At 43.2% G+C, this 20,222-nt stretch overlaps 3 protein-coding genes across 5 annotated transcripts; 2 read left to right on the forward strand and 1 right to left on the reverse strand.

The window, feature by feature from the left end:
* Nucleotides 1–231: 231 nt before the first annotated feature.
* On the forward strand, nt 232–3,530 carry neu4 (sialidase 4). Of its 2 annotated transcripts, XM_035909781.2 has the most exons (4): nt 232–373; nt 1,159–1,400; nt 2,053–2,308; nt 2,458–3,530. In XM_035909781.2, the coding sequence occupies exons 2-4, from the start codon at nt 1,200–1,202 to the stop codon at nt 3,495–3,497; spliced, it is 1,497 nt and encodes a 498-aa protein (XP_035765674.2). In that variant the 5' UTR covers nt 232–373; nt 1,159–1,199; the 3' UTR covers nt 3,498–3,530. The 2 variants fall into 2 exon arrangements, with proteins under 2 accessions (XP_035765674.2, XP_006795435.2); XM_006795372.3 differs by lacking the exon at nt 232–373 and having other exon boundaries at nt 1,093–1,400.
* A 2,331-nt stretch (nt 3,531–5,861) lies between these two features.
* lxn (latexin) lies at nt 5,862–11,944 on the forward strand. Of its 2 annotated transcripts, none has more exons than XM_006795373.3 (7): nt 5,862–6,096; nt 9,792–9,968; nt 10,048–10,110; nt 10,572–10,746; nt 10,952–11,088; nt 11,300–11,362; nt 11,578–11,944. In XM_006795373.3, the coding sequence occupies exons 1-7, from the start codon at nt 5,959–5,961 to the stop codon at nt 11,692–11,694; spliced, it is 870 nt and encodes a 289-aa protein (XP_006795436.2). In that variant the 5' UTR covers nt 5,862–5,958; the 3' UTR covers nt 11,695–11,944. The 2 variants fall into 2 exon arrangements, with proteins under 2 accessions (XP_006795436.2, XP_035765681.2); XM_035909788.2 differs by lacking the exon at nt 5,862–6,096 and adding an exon at nt 9,377–9,619.
* gfm1 (G elongation factor, mitochondrial 1) lies at nt 6,224–20,200 on the reverse strand. The gene is made up of 18 exons (XM_006795374.3): nt 20,006–20,200; nt 19,757–19,909; nt 19,538–19,670; nt 17,155–17,359; nt 15,887–16,003; nt 15,547–15,697; nt 14,025–14,179; nt 13,813–13,897; nt 13,554–13,691; nt 13,168–13,269; nt 13,003–13,059; nt 12,754–12,891; nt 12,032–12,114; nt 8,746–8,908; nt 8,504–8,648; nt 8,244–8,404; nt 8,093–8,146; nt 6,224–6,622 (listed from the first exon to the last, which is right to left on the reverse strand). The coding sequence occupies exons 1-18, from the start codon at nt 20,078–20,080 to the stop codon at nt 6,491–6,493; spliced, it is 2,247 nt and encodes a 748-aa protein (XP_006795437.2). The 5' UTR covers nt 20,081–20,200; the 3' UTR covers nt 6,224–6,490.
* Between the last annotated feature and the right edge of the window lie 22 nt (nt 20,201–20,222).

Raw genomic sequence — 20,222 nt, forward strand, 5'->3', positions numbered from 1 at the left:
GATGTGCAAGCCGGCAGAGCTAATGCTTTACACAGAAAGTAGTAACACATAGCCTATTACATATTCTGCGTGACATGAAAAAGGAAAGCAGAGAAGAGGCAGTTCATCAGGTCATTGTTCAGTGTGCCCCCACTCCCCTCCCCGCCTGGCCTTCATTGGCTGTTCTTCGCTGATTCATCCAAAGCTATAGATCTGATGAGTGTGGGCCATTTCTGGGTCAGTGAGCACCATGTTGCACTGAATAGGAAACAGGGAGGGGAGGCCGGAGCTTTCAGACCCTCACACACACACATTACATTGTCACCCCTTCATTCAAGTACTGAGACATGCTGTACACCCTGACAAAGCTGCAGGAGCACAGAGCACTGTAAATGTAAGTACTGTGCAACATTTACCTTTTTTGATCATAAACTGTGCATTAGTGAGCTGCATCCTCACAGTGCTGTTACAGTGGGAAGACTGAATTAGGAGGCAGAAATGTGCTGATGAAATGTGATGCTGACCTTGTTGTCAGGTTGTTTCACAGTTGAAGGTTTGGTCACACGCAGTCTATTTGTCAGTTAAACACGACCTCCCCAGTTGTGTAGCACAGTGGACCGCTATCCTAGTTACTCTTTAAATATATTTTTGTAATATTGCAATACCTTCGGTGTAAAGTAAGCAACGTCTTTTTGAGCTGGAATAATATTTAGCACATCGTGCTTGAATGAGACTGTATTTTTCTCCATAACTATCAAAAACTCTGAACATAAAAATTCTGATGGTGCAGTCATGGTCGAGGTGGCAAACAGAATTCACATTAGTGACAATTGAATTACCTTCTGCTACCACTGGACTTTTTCCAGCAATTGTTTCAGAAGATAAGCTGCTCCTGGCAGATTCTGATGCAGCAGCTACTGAATTGAGTTGATTTAGATGGGCCAGAAAAGAATCTTACTTTGAAAATATTCATTTATATGCATTTAAATACTGGTAACTTACCTCTCAAGTGAACTGTATACCTGTGTTTGCTTTTCTTTAGTGTTTTTGTCCTTTATAGCGTTCAACCATATCTTTGTTTATCTTCCTGTTCATTTGTTGTTGAGCACCTTCAGACAGAGCTACTGGAAACTGCATGCCTGCTTGTCCAGTAAAGCTGCTTCTAACTCTTCTTTTCAGACGATTTGGAGGTAGATGAAAATATTCACACAGCAGAGAGAATGAGGTCGCCATATTTTCCAGCCAGATCTGTGCTTTTCCACAAGGAGCCGAACGGAGTGACGTACAGAGTCCCAGCTCTGCTCTACCTGCCCCGCTCCAGATCCTTTCTGGCCTTCTGTGAGGAGAGGCTCAGCCCGTCCGACTCTCAGGCTCACCTGCTGGTCGTGAGGAAAGGCACTTTCTACAGGAACTATGTGGAAGTCAGTGATACTCAATGCTCACTGGCTCAGGGCTGTACAATTAAAACTTGTGCACATATAAATACTGGAGCTTAAGTACATTTTTACAATCAGAAGTTTGATAACAAGTACTTCTTCTAAAATCTATAGCCTGACATAGGCAGAAAAGTAAACAAATGTAGGAAGAAAAGGTCAATATTTTAACAGGTTATAATAAGAAAAATAGTGACTTTACAAAGTGTCAGTGAGGTGGGAAGATTTTGATAGTCTTGTTTTAAATTCAACAAGCTAAATCAGACTGTAAAGCAACAGTTTTATGGCAAATAAATAAATAAATAAATATATATATATATATATATATATATATATATATATATATATATACACACATACATACATATGCGTGCAAATATAAGTGGTACAATAAAAAATGAAATATACTGAATATTTTATTCAAGTATTTTAACCAAGTGTGGCTGATAAAGTACAAAAATAAAAAACAATAACAGACTTTAAATGTAATTTTCAGATTCTATAATCCTCTGAATATGAAGTTTGTAAAAAAAAATTAAATAATTAAAATCTTTTTTTTAACTTTTGTTTTGTAATTTGACGTGAGAAGCATCATTTCTTGTGTCTCCTGTGATTCTCCTCAATCGTCGTTTGTCTGCAGTGGGAGGACATCCGTGTTCTGGGCACCGCTTTCCTGCCAGGCCACCGATCCATGAACCCGTGCCCGGTCTACGATGAGTTCACGGGCACTCTCTTTCTGTTCTTCATCGCTGTTCTGGGTCACACCTCAGAGTCCTACCAGCTGGTGACAGGGAAGAACGTGACCAGACTGTGCTACGTCTCCAGCACTGATGATGGTGACACCTGGAGTCCCGTCACCGACCTCACCAAGAAGGTCATAGGAGACACTATTAAAGGTGAGGCTCATTCGAAAAAGCATTGTGGTATTATTTATCTCCAGTTAAATTGGAAACAGCCTCTTTGTCTTCAACAAAAAGATCTAAGTAAGAGTCACAAGATGACAAAATCCACAGTCCTAATAGTTTCACTGCTTCCTTCCTGGCAGAATGGGCCACCTTCGCTCTCGGCCCGGGCCACGGCATCCAGCTGAAGTCGGGTCGTTTGCTCATTCCTGCCTACGCCTACCACATCGAGTGCAAAGAGTGCTTCGGGCACCTCTGCCAGACCACTCCCCACTCATTCTGCTTTCACAGTGACACCCACGGGAGAACCTGGCGCTTTGGAGAGGCGGTCCCAGGACCAGAGACCGTGGAGTGTCAGATGGTGTCTGTGGACGAAGAGGATGGGACTAACGTGTTATACTGTAATGCTCGAAGCCCTCTCGGGTACAGAGTGCAGGCCCTCAGTCTGGATGATGGAGCCGTGTTCCAGGAGGGGCAGCTGGTGCAGCGGTTGGTGGAGCCTCGAAATGGTTGTCATGGGAGTATTATTGGATTTCCTGCCCCGTTAAATCTGTGTCAGAGTCTTAGCAACGATTTACAGCAACCTGTACGGCTCTCACGACACTGGACATCCTGCACCACAGAGTCCAGTCTCTCCAAGTCAACTACCAGCTCTGTAGCCTTTTCAGTGTCAGCAAACAGCTCCAGCACCACCAGCTCCATCCCACCTCCTCATGAAGCCCCTCCGGATTTCCTGACTCCTACGTGGGTAGTATATTCCCACCCAACATGGACGACTGCACGCAAAAACCTGGGCTTGTTCCTCAGCCTTTTCCCCCGTGATCCAGACAGCTGGCGTGGCCCCTGGGTGATCTATGATGGGCCGAGCGCATACTCTGACCTGGCCTACCTGGAGCTGTCACCCTCACCTGGAGCCCCACCTGCTGTGGCCTTCGCCTGCCTGTTTGAGTGTGGTACCAAAACAGCTTACGACGAAATCTGCTTCAGCATCTTCACCCTCTACGAGCTCATCGATAATCTGCCCCGGGACGTCTGGCTGGAAACAAACAACGAAGGACACAGAAAACAGCAGGGGAGGAGCTGCAGACGTGATGCTCAAAGTGCAGCAGTTTCCCAACAGGTGACTCCTGTGAAGAAGAGGAGGAAGAAGAGCAAGCTGGCTGAGATGTGCTCTGTGTCTTAATGTAGATTTTAAACTTGTGATACAAGTCGTCCATTAACTGTTTCTTATATTATGCTTCACTTTCTTATTTGGACCTTTGCAGACTGAAATGTTCTCAGATTTCATAAAATTCAGATTTTGACACAAATATAGAGCTAACACTTCACAAAAGCGCCTCAGGTCTGCAAAAGGGAAGTTAAAACTCTAAAGACGTCGCTCAGTTTTCCCCACCCCTCCACCACTGTGGTCACAGCTGGCATGAGGTTTCTGGGTTTTGTCCCAACGTGGTGCTTTATGTGCATTATGATCAAACATCTCCATTTTGGTCTCATCTGTTCAAAGCACATTGTTCCAGAACTTATTCAGATGCAGCTTTGCAAACCTAAGCTGTGCTGCCTTCTTTTTAGAAGCAAGAGACTTCTGGAAACCCTTCCAACCAAGCTGTATTGTACTTGTTCAGTCTTTTTCTAATTATGCTATTATGAACTTTAACATAACCAACTGAGGCCTGTTGAGTCTGAGCAGTAGCTCATTGTTTGATCTGAACCAGGGGTGAATCGTAATTCCTATGCAAGCAGTGAAGGTGTCCTTAGTTATTGACAGGACTGCACAGACTCCTGTGAAAGCTTTCTTTTTCACGACTCTATGTCCAAAAACATGTTTTGTAAGGGTAATCGTGACCTCTGAAATACCCTTCTAAAATAAGATGTTCAACAGAATAGGAGGGAGAATGCCTTCATGTCTCAGGTCATAACTGTCACTTGGATAAAAAGTAAACATTTAAGTTCACAGAGGAAAAGAATTCAGGACTGAGCTGAAGTGTTGGACTGACACTGAGAAGGTGGAGCACTCGCTGAGCTTCTGTCCACCATATTTTCCATCACATTGTGCACACAAGTGACAAAATAGATTTTTCTGATGTGTCACGTTTTAATTTGCAATAAAACGTGCAATAAAAATCTTTCACTTCCTAAAGTGTTGTGTTGTTTTTGTTGCAATCTTCCCTTTGCTTTTCCTTTGCTGTCCGGTGGAAGTGGGTTGTTTGTTTTTCCATCCATCCATCCATCCATCTTCATCCGCTTTGTCCGGGGCCGGGTCGCGGGGGCAGCAGCCTAAGCAAAGAGGCCCAGACCTCCCTCTCCCCAGCCACCTCCTCCAGCTCATCCGGGGGAACACCAAGGCGTTCCCAGGCCAGCCGAGAGATATAATCTCTCCAGCTTGTCCTGGGTCTGCCCCGGGGCCTCCTCCCGGTGGGACATGCCTGGAACACCTCACCCAGGAGGCGCCCAGGGGGCATCCTTACCAGATGCCCAAACCACCTCAGCTGGCTCCTTTCGATGTGGAGCAGCAGCGGCTCTACTCTGAGCCCCTCCCGGATGACCGAACTTCTCACCCTATCTCTAAGGGAGATGCCAGCCACCCTTCGGAGGAAGCTCATTTCCGCCGCTTGTATCCGCGATCTCGTCCTTTCGGTCACTACCCACAGCTCGTGGCCATAGGTGAGGGTAGGGACGTAGATCGACCGGTAAATTGAGAGCTTCGCTTTTACACTCAGCTCCCTCTTCACCACGACGGACCGGTGCAGCGTCTGCATTACTGCAGCTGCAGCCCCAATCCGTCTGTCGATCTCCGGCTCCCTTCTCCCATCACTCGCGAACAAGATCCCGAGATACTTGAACTCCTCCACTTGGGGGTGTTTGTTTTTCCAGTCAATGGAAAATTAATATGCAACCATTATTGTTCATTTACCGTCAGTAAACTGAATATTTAAGAATGGCAGCTGTTGAAAAGCAGCATTTCATTTTCCATTTCATTGACTAATCCGTGAACAAACATAATGAGTCAAATGGGAGCCAGAGCTTTTAGATAGCAAATCCAGGAGCTAGAACATGCTATCAGGGTTGTTCCTGTGAATTAGTGTCAGATTATTCTTTGCAACAGTCCATTTTGTCCTACAGGTCTGTGTCCAATCTGTTCTTTTTCCTCTCCCAGTCAGTTAACGGGATAAAAGTCGACAGAAACAATCTTACAGTGACGTCTGTGGGCACGTCCCAAATGTGTTTCCTGAACTACGGCTTTCAAGGTCAACAAAAGCATTTGTTTTATTAAAAAAAATTATTGTTCACAAAATGTGAAATGCAGACCACCTAGTTTTAAACATTTTTCAGTTTTTCCTTTGGCAAGCTGATATTGGGCAGAAACATGTTTAATCTGGCAAAGTCTTCCTCCCCTAAATTTAAAGTGACAAACAGCAGCCCAGCGCCAAGCTTTCTGATTAATCACACCTGCAGCTTGAGAGCACAGTAGATAAAGTTTGTTTGGATACAGATTGCTGCAGGAAGACAGCAGGATCTGGACAGTCTCTTCCCTCTGCTTCCTCCTCCTCTTTACATAGCTCCACTCGCACAGGACAGTCATTTCCCCGCCTGCGCTCTTCCACTGAAGTCGTTACTGGTTTTCTCCCAGCGTCCCGTTTGAAATAATGAGGCTCGTCGTCGTTCTGGCTGTGTTAATGGGAGTAAGTGGGATTCCCGACGTGACAATCAGCCCTCCGACTGCCTCAGCGGACACGTCAGCTCATCCCAACAGCATACCTGAGACGGCGGATGAATCTGAGCAGGTGAGGAGCAACCCGGTGGACGACTGTTGTGCTGTGGTTTGTGTTGCTTAGTAGCTGGATTTGAAGGGAGGGATGAAATGTTTCTAAGATGTTATTGTGCAATGACTGACACACAGACTCATGCAAGTACATTTGAAGGTAATACGTCTTTGTTGCAGTCATTATAACATAAAGACCTTTCTGTACATAGTACAAAAGCCATTATAAGCTCAAGTCAAAACTCTGAGCTTAAACGCTGCCTGCAGACTTAACTGTTGCTAAAATGCAGGTAATAAATAGTCTTTCCACATGAAGCAGACATTGGGGGGGGGGGGGGGGGATTAAACAACTAAAGGAAAGTAAAATCTTGTTTTTGTGTAGAGCCGTGGTTGAGGATGAGGAGAAAATGATGAGTTCAGCTCTTCCACTTGTTCTTCTTCGCTGGCAGCTGTCCTGTAGCCTCCAAGTATTTGTGGATGAGTTCTTCTTGTGTGGCGGGCAGGCAGGGCTGATATCTGCTGTACTCCATGGTGTACTCTCCTTTCCCCTGAATAAACAATGACACAACATGTTAGCAATTCAGCTGTCTTCTTCTACAAACCATGTCTGATTTCAAGAATTTCCTCTATTTTTGTCCTTGCACATCTCCAATCCATCTAATTTTTCTCGCTAAAAACTCTTTGAACCATATCTAGTTGCCAAAATCCAGGACCTGATCAACACTAGGGGTGGGGGAAAAAATCGATACTGTGTAGTATCGTGATATTTTGTTTGCTAATAATGTATCGATACAGGGACAGCAGAAATCGATATTTTGTTACAAAAAGGTTTTTGTGCTCTGACTTCAGAGCATGTTGATCCTTTTTCTGAGCAAGAATCCTGACATTCCTTCACTGTCCAAATGTGTTTAACTTTTTTATGGCAGCAATAAACATGACAGTTTACTTATTTTAATTTAAGACATGTTTTATTTTAATTAAGTTTAAAACTTTTTTATTTAATGTAAAATTATATTTTGTTTTAATTTCCTTTCAAATTCTTCAGTTGCTGAAGGGGCTGCATAGTTTTCATAAACTGCATAGTTCAGAATAGCTATAATTGTACCAGATGGTTGCGTTCAGTTAAGTTGGACTAGACTGTAATACAAACCGTTCAGTTTGTCAACAATACAACTGAAATGAGAGAAAGACTGAGTGTGAGACTTTGATATTAGATAAAATGAATATTGATAAAGTTTAACTTTATGTACAGAATCTGAATATCGCAAAATATTTTTAAAAATTGCAATAATATCGTATCGTGCGTTAAGTATCGTGATAATATCGTATCGTGGGATGTATGGTGATTCCCACCTCTAATCAACACACTTGACGCACTCATCCAAGAAGCCTCCAGTTTTTACTGTGAACTCCAGCTGTAGGCTATCAAAGCAGCACAAATGGGCTACATAGCAGACGGAGGCTTCAGCAGACTGCATACTGTCATACATGTCATTACATGTGTGTTCAAGCCTCTGCTTAGAGCACCAGCTCTGATCTGATTGTTCTTGGTGGAAATGTAACTGGACAGACATCCTGAGATGAGCTCCAATCATTGTTATGGCAGTACCCCACCCTGCAGCTGGTTCAGCAGAAAGATGTCCCCCACCCCTCCACGCTGCCAGAGTAGTGCAGGCCCTCCTGGATGAGGAGCATATCCAGATGCTTCCTTGACCAGCATTATGTTGTAACATGTTTCCTGTCGAGGATGACTGGGACATGCAGGATCAGCATGCTTATCAGAGGCAAATGCAACCGCTGCAAACGTCCAAAAACGGAGGGCAGTTCTTTGACAACAGATTGAATACTTATACAGTCTTTGCACAGACGGGTGACCACTTTCACCACATCCACAGGAGGCTTTACCTCATATTAAACACCTTGCATATGGTTTATGATATCATTTAAAAAACAAACTTTAATTGAACTCATTCCTCAACATTACCTGACTGTCAGGTTTTGTATGTTTTTGAACTTACCTCAGTACAAGAGCGCAGCTCTGTGGCGTAACCAAACATGTCATTTAGTGGGATCTGTTGGACCAAACAGGATGACATTTGAGTTAAAGGAGGACGAGAAAGCGGGTGAAACTGGAGATGAGCACTGTATGTTTATATTTACTGGACTTACATCAGCATAAAGAGTGAAGTATCCTTCACCCCCATCCTGTCCTGTGATGACGCCGTGGCGGCGGTTTACTCCAGCAATGACGGCTCCTTGAAACTCCTGGGGTGCAACGACTTCCACAGACATGATTGGCTCCAGGATCACTGCGTTGGCCTTTTCCATAGCTGTGGAGAACGGTGAACCCAGCGGCAACATATACTAGATATTTTTCAGCTGAATCGGACACAAATGGAAAAAACAAACAAACAGAAGGGCGTCCTCACCTTGTTTTAGAGCGCCCTCTCCTGCGCGGATAAAGGAGATCTCATTGGAGTCGACCATGTGGTGCGCTCCGTCTTCCAGGAGGAATCTGACTCCTGAGATCTTGTGCCCGCTCAGAGGGCCCTTCTCACAGGCGTCCTTGAAGCCCTGCAGCACGATGGGGGAAGGAGGGAGAAAATCGAGACTTTAAATTTGGAATAGCTTCCACTTGTGTTTAAAACTTATTCTGAAAATGTTTGCATGCCTTTTCAACAGCTGCCACAAACTGCTTTGGGACATTGGTTCCAACAGTTTGATCTTCAAACTCCAGTTTGGTGTAATGGTCTGACTCGAGAGGCTCGAGGACCCCGATGACTTTACCATATTGCCCGGAGCCGCCACTCTGCTTCTTATGGGTGAAGTCAAATCTACAAGAGAGTGGGGGGACCACTTGTTAACATAGAGCAACACAACAGGAAATAGATGATCCAAATGTATGCACCAATCAAATCAAAGAACCAACATAACCAAGAATACTCTTAAGAAACTAAAGTAGGTTTAAGTACTGCAATGTTTAAACAGTTTTATTTTGGGTTTATAACAAAGTATTTGCATATCCTAGGCTGTTTTAATGAGGAAAGATGAGATGTAACTTTAACTATTCAGTACTTCTGATGATTGATGAAATTGTATTTATAAATATGTCTGTTGGGGATCTTTAATTTACTCCAAATATAAGATTTTACCAATACCAAGTATACTTAATATCCAGCTCTATCCACTAAAATGTGAACATTTCCTTCATATTTTAACTGAAGCTGAAACTCTCCATTACTATATAACCAAATTTGACCTACTTTACTAAGTTGCAAACATTTGCAGAGGTCTGTTTGCTGTAAAGCGCTGCTTTTTTTTAAAAAGTCAGGAGGAAGTGTTAAAAGGGCTCTGTCTCTTTAAAAAGGGGCAGTCCTCGGTGAACTCTACTGTCGGAGGAAGTGGGAAGTTATCTTTCCATTTGCGCGAGGAGCAGCTGACTCGGAACACCGACTGTGGGGGAAAAAAACATTCCAGTTGGCAGAGATTCATTCCCCACTTTAATTCAGTTTGGGACACTTCACAGCTGCGTACCACTTCACCCTGTAAGAAAACACATGGTTTCTTTCCTGTTTTGCTCAGTGGCTGTTGTGTGCAAAGCTGTGTTTGTCTACATAGCTGGTCACACCTAAAGATCAAAGTCCTCCAGGAACTGGAAGCCCTGCACAATAACCATCTTCTGTTCTCATTCACTCTCCCTCCACTTTCCACCCACAGATAAAGGCACGGACAGAGGAGGGAGCCGAGGAGGATGTGATGGCAACTGGCGAGCTGAACCCAAATCACTACCCTGCCACGAGGGCAGCTCAGGTGGTCCAACACTACCTCAACACCCGGTACGGTTCACCATTCAGACTGATCGGAGTGCAGACGGTCCACAGTGGGAACGCGGAGGTCAGCTGAACTTCAACACTGAAATATGTGAATATGCCACTGTAAATAAATAAACTTGAATTTCCAATTTTTCTTTCAGGATGTGGCAGACTCCGGAAGAAAGTATCAGCTGGAGCTCTCGGTGAATGATATCATAAGCAACGTAGGACTTTCTTTTTTCTCTTTTTCTTTTAACCACAATGTGAGGAAAGAAGACATAATGGTGGAGGAGGGAGGGGAGGGAGGGGGGGGGGGGGGGGGGTGCAGCTGCAGCTTCTTAAGAACCACAAAGAATAATGATCAACCTCTAAATAGGGTGGAGGTAATCTGAATAAATGTCTTCATCCACTCCCAAACACAGAGTTATCTGTGTTTGCTGCTGCCTGTTGAAAGATCCTACAAATAAATCTTAGGTATGGTAAACAATCTCACAGCGTCCAGCCTTAGTGTGAGCAGGTCTGACAAGAATGACTAAACAGCCTATAAAAGGAGGCTTATGTTAGCTTGTATGATGGTGTGGTGCAACCTTGACTCATCTGGGCTACATCTACTCCCATTTCTTGCTCACTAAGAATGCCTTTACTATTCGTTTTTTGCTAACTTTGTTTTATTTAACTCCTTCAGACTACACGGACTTGCTCTGCAGAGCTTTTCTTTCCAAAAGGAAAAGGGCAACAGCCACCTGAAGTCAATGCCTCGTGTGAGGAGCTCCTTAAAATTGACATTAAAGCTCAAGAAGAGGCTCTATACCAAAAATACAAGACCAACCAAACCCTGATGTCTGCACAGTACTTACCAGGTAAGTCCAATAAAACAGGCTTAACTGTGCAAGCTACTGCAGTTCCACCCCATCAACACTGAAAGTCAGATATTGCACAACAGTTGCGTTCAGACATTTCAACACTGTCGGTGCTCCTCTAAACATTGACAACACAAGTGCTGTCATCATGAACACAGGATGCTTGAGAGATGAGACGTAACTGAGAACTCTAAACTTCCCTCAGACAGCCACGGTCACATCGAGCCCGACATGAAGCCTTTTTGGCATCTGGGCATTCTGGCCTCCAGCTTCATCATGCTGAATGAATCCACTGAAAACACTCTGTACAACATGGCTCAGGTGGCCAACATCACTCAGCTGGTAGGTGCTTCACAAAAATTTAAATATGAGCATATTATAAGAAATTGATCACCCCCCCCCCTTTAAGCCCCATGTCTGCACGATTTACTGAATACATACAGATTGTCAATAAAAGTCCTTCATGTGGTAAAACAAGACAGGTTATGTCGGCCATATAAACAAATGTATTAAGCCTTTAAAATTCCTACTGGACTCTTTTTGTTTCCTACAGACAACTGAGGAGGACCAGCTGGAGTTTGACTGTCACACACTGCTGCATGAAATGGTGTCCCAGGTAGACACTTGGCTAAAAAATGTCTTTAAAAAGCCTGAAATGCTAAAATAAGACACTTTTTATCATCCTAATCGATTTGGTACTTGTGGTGTGTTGGAGTAAATTAAACATCCACTTTACTGATCTGCACTCATGCTAAACTTTGCTATTCAATCTGAGCCACATTTTTGCATCCAGAGATCTCGCTGATCTGACATTTTTCTGTGCCGATACAGGAAATCATTCACTGGAAGATGCTGTTTACCTGGTCTCCTGCAGAGGGGGTTAAAGTGCTGCAGATGAAGCGGCTGCCTCACCGCCATGAAAGGGAAAAATCTCCAAAGACTAACTAATCTCTGGGTGTTCATCACACAGCCAAGACCATATCTTGTGGGGTCAAATATTGGAGAATAAATGGGTTTTTTTTTTTGTTGTTGTTTTTTTATGATGACGCTACAAGCACTAGGCACAGATCTACTGCTGAAACCTAGAATTTACACTCTTAAATGCTTGTTTAACTCATAAGTATATGATATACTGAAATGGTTTTAAATGTCTGTGTTTGGTCTATTTTACCCTAAATAAACTGTTTACAATGACAAAGTATTTTTTTTTGTGTGTGTGTGTGTGTGTGTGTGTGTGCGCGCGTGCTTGTGTGTGTGCGTAAGGACAAAGACTATCAGGACGTACGGTATGGGACTGGTGATCGTCTCTCTGAAAGCTACTTTGGGTTTTCCCATCACACAGGGGCAGTTGTATTCCCTCTCCATCCTCTGAGAGAAAAAGAGGCAGAGCAAAAATAAACTTGGATTAGATCATAAAGGTTACTCAGAACAGAGATCTGTTAATTTGCAGAATTAAAGCCTTCTGAAGTAAATACTACTGAAGTACTTTACTCCAAACTCCAAAATTAGCCTGAGATAAAGCAACGCTGGTAAGGCCAAAGACACTCACTAAATTGATTCCCTCACTGAATTTGTTAGTTTGCTCACAAAGAAATTAACAGCCTAATTTTTCTAGTAGTTTCTAAAGTAGAGAGACAGAAGATCACAAATCTGTTACATAAACATTAGAAATTGATTTGAATGTCCTTGAGCGAAACAAGTATTCGATCCCCTTCATCTAAACTGGGCACACAGATTACAATCAGTCAATCAATTACAGACTCCTGATATCAACTTGTGTGTTTAAAGCACACCTGTCCACACAATCAGTTTCTTTCCAATGCACAACAGGGACAGTGTGGACCTGCACGAGGCTGGAATGGACTACAAGACCAATCCAAGCCTGTTCGTTTCTTTTTAAGTGAGCAAACTTACAGATTCAGCAGGGAGATGAAATAATTACCCCCACGTTATATAATGGATTTGATGAGATGTCCCATGAAACGTGCAACCTGTCTAAGTGAATACCTGTGAGTAGATTTCCAGATGCAGCTCGCCCATGCCTGAGATGATGGTTTCTTTGCTCTCAGTGTCATAATGCACTCTAAACGTCGGGTCTTCTCTGGTGAAACGGTTGATTCCTTTGGAGAATTTATCCAGGTCGTTCTGTTCAGTCGCACGAGAGGAATTAATAATAAGAGGGAGTGACAAAGAGGTGGATTTAAGACCAGAGTTATAATATAAGGCACGTCTTTCAGGTTAAACGAGTATTTTTACCTTGTTGGCTGGCTTCATCGCCATTGAAATGACAGGTTCGGGGATGTGAATGGACTCCTGTGGGTGTTAAAAATTTACATCAAATGAAGATGCTTCTCATGAGGCACAGAAACACTTTAAAAAGAAGCAGGTTTCTTTGTCTTTCGGATGTCCTTTGCTTCTTACCATGGACAGGTCAGCAGTTGTCTTGGATGTGAAAGTGTCTCCGCTGGCACAGTCGATTCCAAACAGGGCACAGATATCTCCCGCATAAACCTCATCCACATCCTTTCAAAGCAGAGAGAGCACAAAAAGCAGGATGATTGTTTTGAAAAATTATGATAGGAATGACTAAAAAACAGTTTCACATCGTGTTTTGATAGAAGATGGCTGCAAACATGTTGTTTTGGTGTCACAGGGGATGTGGTTGATATCTACACACTTGATTAAAGCCAAAAAGAGGAACCCAATCTTTCTGACCAGTCATGCTGCTCTGCTGTTTAATGTGCAAACCACAGATGGAAAACTGTGACCTCTCACAGCTTGCTGACGCAACGCCGGTTTGCTCTTACCTCCATCTGATCAGCATGAAGACGCACGAGCCTCTGAACTCTGACTTTCTTGCTTGTGCGTGTGTTGTAAATATATTCTCCCTTCTTCAGACAGCCTTGATACACTCGTATGTACGTCAGCTGACCAAACCTCCCGGCCTGAAAGACAGGAAATAGCAGAACATGACAAACTGAAGTATTTCTATTGCACAAATGTGCAGAAATGGAAAGATCACGAGGACATGAGAGAGAACAGATGCTCTCTGTCAAACTGAATCACCTCCAGTTTGAAAGCCAGACCAACGTAGGGGTTTGCAGAGTCTCTCGTTGGGTCCATTTGAATCTTTTTGGTTTCAGTGGAATCTCTAACAGAGTGGAAAAACCCGCCAATGTTAGTGGAAAAAAAAACAACCAACTTTTAATCTGATACTGATTTAAATCTACAGTTTCAGGACACTTTGCATGCAAACTGACGTTCCTCTTCATACTCACTCTTCATTGAGGATGGCGTAGTTTTTGACTTCACTTGGGTTGGGCAGGTAATCCAGGACGGCGTCCAGTAGAGGCTGGACACCTTTGTTCTTCAGCGCTGTGCCCACCAACACTGGGGTGAAGAGACGCTGCACCGTAGCCCGGCGGATTGCTGCCTGGAAGGCAGTGAGGTGAAAACTGATTGAGACAAATGGCTTTTGCTCTTCGCTAATGTGAAATGTTAATCTCAAAATTTGGATGTGAAAATTCTGAATAATTTTCAGGATTTCTATACAAACTTTGGGGTAACTGATGATGCCAAATTTGGTATTTCAGGACTGATCAAAACGGACTCTCAGATATGTTTGCTTCTTTGGATCGCCACTACTTGTATCAAGTCTGAAATACAATCACCGGTCACTTTATTAGGTACACCTTGACAGTACTGGGCTGGACCTACTTTTTGCCTTAATTTTTTACGACACGGGAAACATTCCTGAGGTCTTTTTATCCATGTTGACATGAGAGGATCGCAATGTTGCTGCAGATTTATCAGCTGCACATCCATGATGTGAATTTCATGTTGCACCACATCACAAAGGTGCTCTACTAGGTTGAGATCCGGTGACCTTTGGTGTTCATTTCAGTACAATGGACTAATTGTCATGTTCAAGAAACCAGTTTGAGATGATTTGAGCTTTGTGACATGATGTGTTATCCTGCAGGAAGATTGGTGCACAGTGGTCATAAAGAGAACCTGCACAGTCAGCAACAATACTCAGGTTGGCTGCTGCATTTAATCATTCCTCAGATAGCACTAAGAGGCCAAAGTATCCCCCGCACCATTACATCAGCACCAAACTGAACTGCTGATAAGAAGCAGGATGGATCAATACTTTCATGTCGTTTATGTCAAATTCGGACCATCTGAATGTCACAGCAGAAACAGCCTTCAGACCACAGCACCTTTTTTCATGTAAGTTGTACCGTCAGTTGCAGTCTTCTGCTGCTGTAACCCATCTGCTACTAGGTTCAATGTGATGTACGTTCATTATCTGCATTTCTTGGTTATAACAGGTGGTTATGTAAGTTATTGTTGCCCTACTGATCTTTTTACACACAGACGATTGCTGCTCACTGGATGTTTTCTTTTTTTCTGACTATTCTCTGTAAACTCTAGAGATGGTTGTGCAGGAAAAACCCAGGAGATCAGCAGCTTCTGAAACCAAGCTGGTATCAACAACCATACCACATCCAGAGTCACTTAAATCACCTTTGTTCCCCAGTCCGATGCTCAGCTTGAACTTCAGCAGGTCGTCTTGACCCTGTCTACATGCCTAATGCACTGAGCTGCTGCCATGTGATTGGCTGATTAGATACTCAGATTAACAAACAGTTGAACAGACATACCTAATGAAATGACCAATAACCAGTGACTATACCTCAGATACCAGCCGGTTTAATTGAGGATTTTGCTTGTTTGTTTGTTTTTGTGGGGATTTAGTTGACACTTTTAGATTTCACACAAACTGGTCTCTCAAACCTTCAGATCATCTTTGGTTGGAATTTTTTCCTCCAGGAACATCTCTCCCAAGATTTCATCAGCATTGGCGACACACTCCACCAGTTCCTGCCTGCGGTCTGCGGCCTCGGCTCGAAAATCTGCCGGGATCTCATCATAGCGCATAGTTTGCCTGCAGGAAGCACGACGCAGCTTTAAATATTTTATACAGATCAAACTCGTAAGGAAACTTGGTCTTATCCACAGTTTCTATGGGACTGATGCAGATCGCAACAGTTTAATTGTACAATAGCTGACCTTAAGTCTAATTCATGGCAGAGGGAAAATAAAAAACACCCATTTACACATAAATTCGTCTTACCCAAACTGTCCTTCGAAATACATGCTCCGCTCCTCTATGAGGTCAATGATGCCACGCATGTTCCCCTCCAGCCCGATGGGGATATTCACAAACGCTGCGTTGTGGTTGAGTTTGGATCTTAAAAAAAGTAAAAAGTTTCTTTAAAACTGCAAAAAAAATCCAAAAAAAGAAACATACAGCTGCTTACTGCAAGAACCTAAAGAGCTCCTGTATATTCTCACATTTTACTGCTCTTTGATTTCATGCAAACTAATAAAATAATAAAAGTCCAGAAAAAGAAACGTTGAATACACCAAATGTGCAAACAGACAGGGGAAAAATATTGATTACTACACTGCAATCTAGTGTGCAATGTGGAATATGGGTTAAATATATTTGTTTTATTGCATTTACAAGCTGTGTTATTGATTAACAAGTTAGTCTTTGTGTTTGCTGCATTAATGAAACACTTAACACTGTCAGACTGGCAGACATGAAAAAGCTGAGATACAAGGACTGGTCTACATTTTCTCAAGGGATTCTTCTTGCTAAAGATCTGAAGACTGAAACATGGAGTTAAAAATAAAAGTCCAATTACAGTGTGTTTGATCACTTTCAAGTTACCTCTATGGATTTAGGGAGTTTATGATTTTGTTTTTTAAACTGCAACCTATAATACATAATTTAAAGGCACCCAGGTCCATCCAAGAAGGTCACTGTGGCCCCTCAGCTGATGTCTTAAAAGTATAAGTAGAATTAAGTCACATGGTTTGGTAATGCAAATGTTAAATACACACATTGCTAATAAGTTAATACAATTATCACCTAATCTGTATTATTATCCAGTTAAAAACTGCTTAAAGCACCAATCGTGGTGCCTGAAGAGGGCATTCATGTTGGAGAACATGGGCCTATGCAAGTGAGACCTTAGGAAGTCAGCTACTCCTTAAATATATCTCTTTAGAGCTAGTAAAGGTGATCATCAGCTCCTGAACTTGTCTTTAAAGAAAGCTCTCACCATGAGCATACTGTGCGTTTATGCTTGTTATGCACACCAGGTCAAGATGTGGTTTCAGATAAGTTGTTTATGCTTCAATTTTGCGTAGGTTGTAAAGGTGGCAGAACTAATCTCTCCTCAGTTTTTCTACCGACGTCTCAAAGCCTTTCAAAGCTGTTTGCCCATCCAGTCCATACACGTTATTCTTCAGTCCGCAGCCCTGTGGTGTAACGTCAAACATGCTGATGCGTCTGACTGTTCTCTCTGTGTGACGTGTGTGTACAAACCGTACCTCATCTGCTGCAGGGCTCGTCCGGGGTTGGCGCCCATTCGGTCCAGCTTGTTGATGAAGGTGAGGAAGGGGACGCTGTAGCGTTTCATTTGTCTGTTTACCGTCATGGTTTGACACTGGACGCCTCCCACCGCGCACAGAACCAGCACCGCTCCATCCAGCACGCGCAGCGCACGCTCCACCTCGATGGTGAAGTCCACGTGACCTGTGAGGCACATCGAGTTCAGATGCACTCAAAATAAAAGTGCTGAAAATGTGGCTTCACACCCCTTCACATTTCTACCGCTGTTAAAGAGTTGACAGAAAAGAAATGATCAAAGCAGGGACGTTGCAACTGCATGACTGGTTCTGATTGAATAATAGAAATGCTAACAAATGCATTACAACATAGACGACTTGGGGCCACTGACACTCTGTTGAGAAAAAAATGTCTGGCTTTTACGTGAGACTATAACATTCAAAGTTCTTTCAACTTTTATCCTCTGTTATATTTTTGATGGAGGAAAGTTAGAATTACGTCAGCTCTGAATCACTTTTCCACTTCCAAACAGACAATGTGAGCAGCTTTAGATCCTCAGGTGCACAAAAATGTTTAAAGCACATTACAAATAAACAATCACGCCTCACTCTACAACACCACTAAGGTGCGAAGACTACAGCACACTTGAATTTTAATTCATGTGGCTTCTGTGGCAAACCACACAACAAAGTAAAGCCTAATATTACCTGAATACTAGAAAGGCTTTAAAGAAGAGCCTGAGAAAGGCTGGATTTTGATGCTGTTGCAGTTTTAAAGAGAGCTAAAACAAACAAAAATATCAACCGATTTTCATATCGGATGTGTGTTTTTGTTTTGTTTTTTTGAGCCGCGTGACTCAAATAAACTGATCAGGACAGAAGGAAAACCAACCAATGACATCAGTGCTGTGAAAATGTATTATCCCCTGCCTCATTAAATCATCAACTGTCTAACGACATTCTTTTCAATTTCATTACCCACAAACAAGTCTAATTTCTACTGTAGAATCAACAAATCACTGACACAAAACCTGTCTGACAAAGTGAAGTGATGCTAAATGACCTTAAAAAGCAACACATCATGTCACATCATGTCACATCATGTCAAAAGCTGAGAAACAAAGTCATTGACATTTATCAGTCTGGAAATGGTTATAAAGCCGTATATATTGGTTTCCTGTGAACTACAATGACAGGCATCATTCACAAATGGAGAAAACAGTGGTGAACTCCAAGAGTGCCCTGACAACGCATCCAGGAGGTCACGAAAAAACCCAGAAAAATGTCTAAAGAGCTGCATGTCTCACTTGCCTCAGTTAAGGTCAAAGTTCATGACTCAACAATAAGAAAGCAGTTGGGGGAAAAAAAAGGCACAAAGGCTCTTCTCGCATTTGCCAAAAAAACATAGGGAAATGAGGCTGCTTCAGGAGCGACTTGAACAACTTGCAGAAAATCTTGAAGGAGAATGTCTGACCATCAGTTTGTGCCCTGAAGCTCAAGAGCACTTGGGTTCTTCAGCAGAACACACCAGCAATTCCCCCTCTGACTGGCTCAAAATAAATAAATAAATAAATAAAATGAAGGTTTTGGATGGGCCTAGTCAAACCCATCTGTCACTCCTACAACACCTCACCACTGCCTTGCTGTCCTCATGCATGTCCTGCACCACCCTCACGTACTTCCCCGTCACTCCTGACTTCCTCAGTATCTCTTGGCAACCCATCAAATGCTTGTCTAGATCCAAAAAAGACACAGTGCAACTCCTTCTGAACTCCTTTATACCTCTCTATCGACCCTCTAAAAGCAAATATCATATCTGTAGAGCTCTTTTTAAAAATGAAGGCGCTCACTGATCATACCCTCTGTTCTTAACCTAGTGTCAACAACTCCCTCCCCTAGCTTTAAGGTCTGGTTCATCAACTTTATTCTTTGTAGTTACTACAACTCTGCACATCACACTTTTTTGTGAAAATCAATACCAATACACTTCTCTTTTCTTCAGGTATCCTCTCACTCTCCAAGACTGTGTTAAACAATCTGGTCAAAACGGTCCATTGTCTTCTCTCCTAGACATCTCAATAACTATACAGGTAAGTATCTTCATAGCTGACCTCACTTCCTCTGCACTTCCTGACTCACTACCTGACCTCCATCCCTCCATTAGTAGCAGAGCAAGAGGTAGAAACTGCTTTGGGGTGAGTGCGGATCAGTCTGTCGATTCATTTTTGACCATTTACAGACAGTTAATGAACAGGTAATACTAAATTACCCTACCTGTGCAGCTCACCTCAGCAAACGTTACTTTGTAGTTACACAAAGTACCACAGTAATGAGTTACATTTTTACTAGGTGTATGTCTAATTACCTGGCGTGTCAATTATGTTGATGTTGTGATCTTTCCACACGGTGTATGTAGCAGCTGACTGGATGGTGATGCCTCGTTGTCTCTCCAACTCCATGGAGTCCATAGTGGCTCCAACGCCATCTTTCCCCTTCACCTACACAACGCAGGTGAGGGAAAGCATTCATGAGCCTCACTTAAACGGAAAAAAAGAGCTTGATAAAGACAATGAAACGGACTCACCTCATGGATCTCTGCTATCCTGCCGGTGTAGTAGAGCACGCGCTCGGTCAGGGTGGTTTTCCCAGAGTCGATGTGAGCGGAGATCCCGATGTTGCGGATCCTCTCGCTTGGAAAGACACCGGAGGAGCAGCTCCGGCAGCTGTTGATGAGCACCTGAGGATATGAAACCATCACAGTTCACTCGATCTACCGACTGTGAAACAAACTGGACTGAGGTCAAGTCAGCAGACTCGGGTTAGATAATATTACCTTTTTAAGTGTGACGCTTCCTCGCGCCGAAAGATGCGTTTTAGCTAAAAACATGCCCGCTTTTAACACCCTCATCTCGGCAACAGCTCAGTGGAGTACAGCTTGGTCGTAGTATCGCCCTGTTTAGACGACCCCGGTGCTGCTGACACCCCGGTGAAAGTCACGCCGGGACCTTCGCTGCTTGTGAAACGACTGCTTCCGGGTCTACGGAAGCCCA

Source organism: Neolamprologus brichardi, chromosome 14 (assembly GCF_056152115.1).
Source record: "Neolamprologus brichardi isolate AB-2024 chromosome 14, ASM5615211v1, whole genome shotgun sequence".
Classification (NCBI taxonomy): domain Eukaryota; kingdom Metazoa; phylum Chordata; class Actinopteri; order Cichliformes; family Cichlidae; genus Neolamprologus; species Neolamprologus brichardi.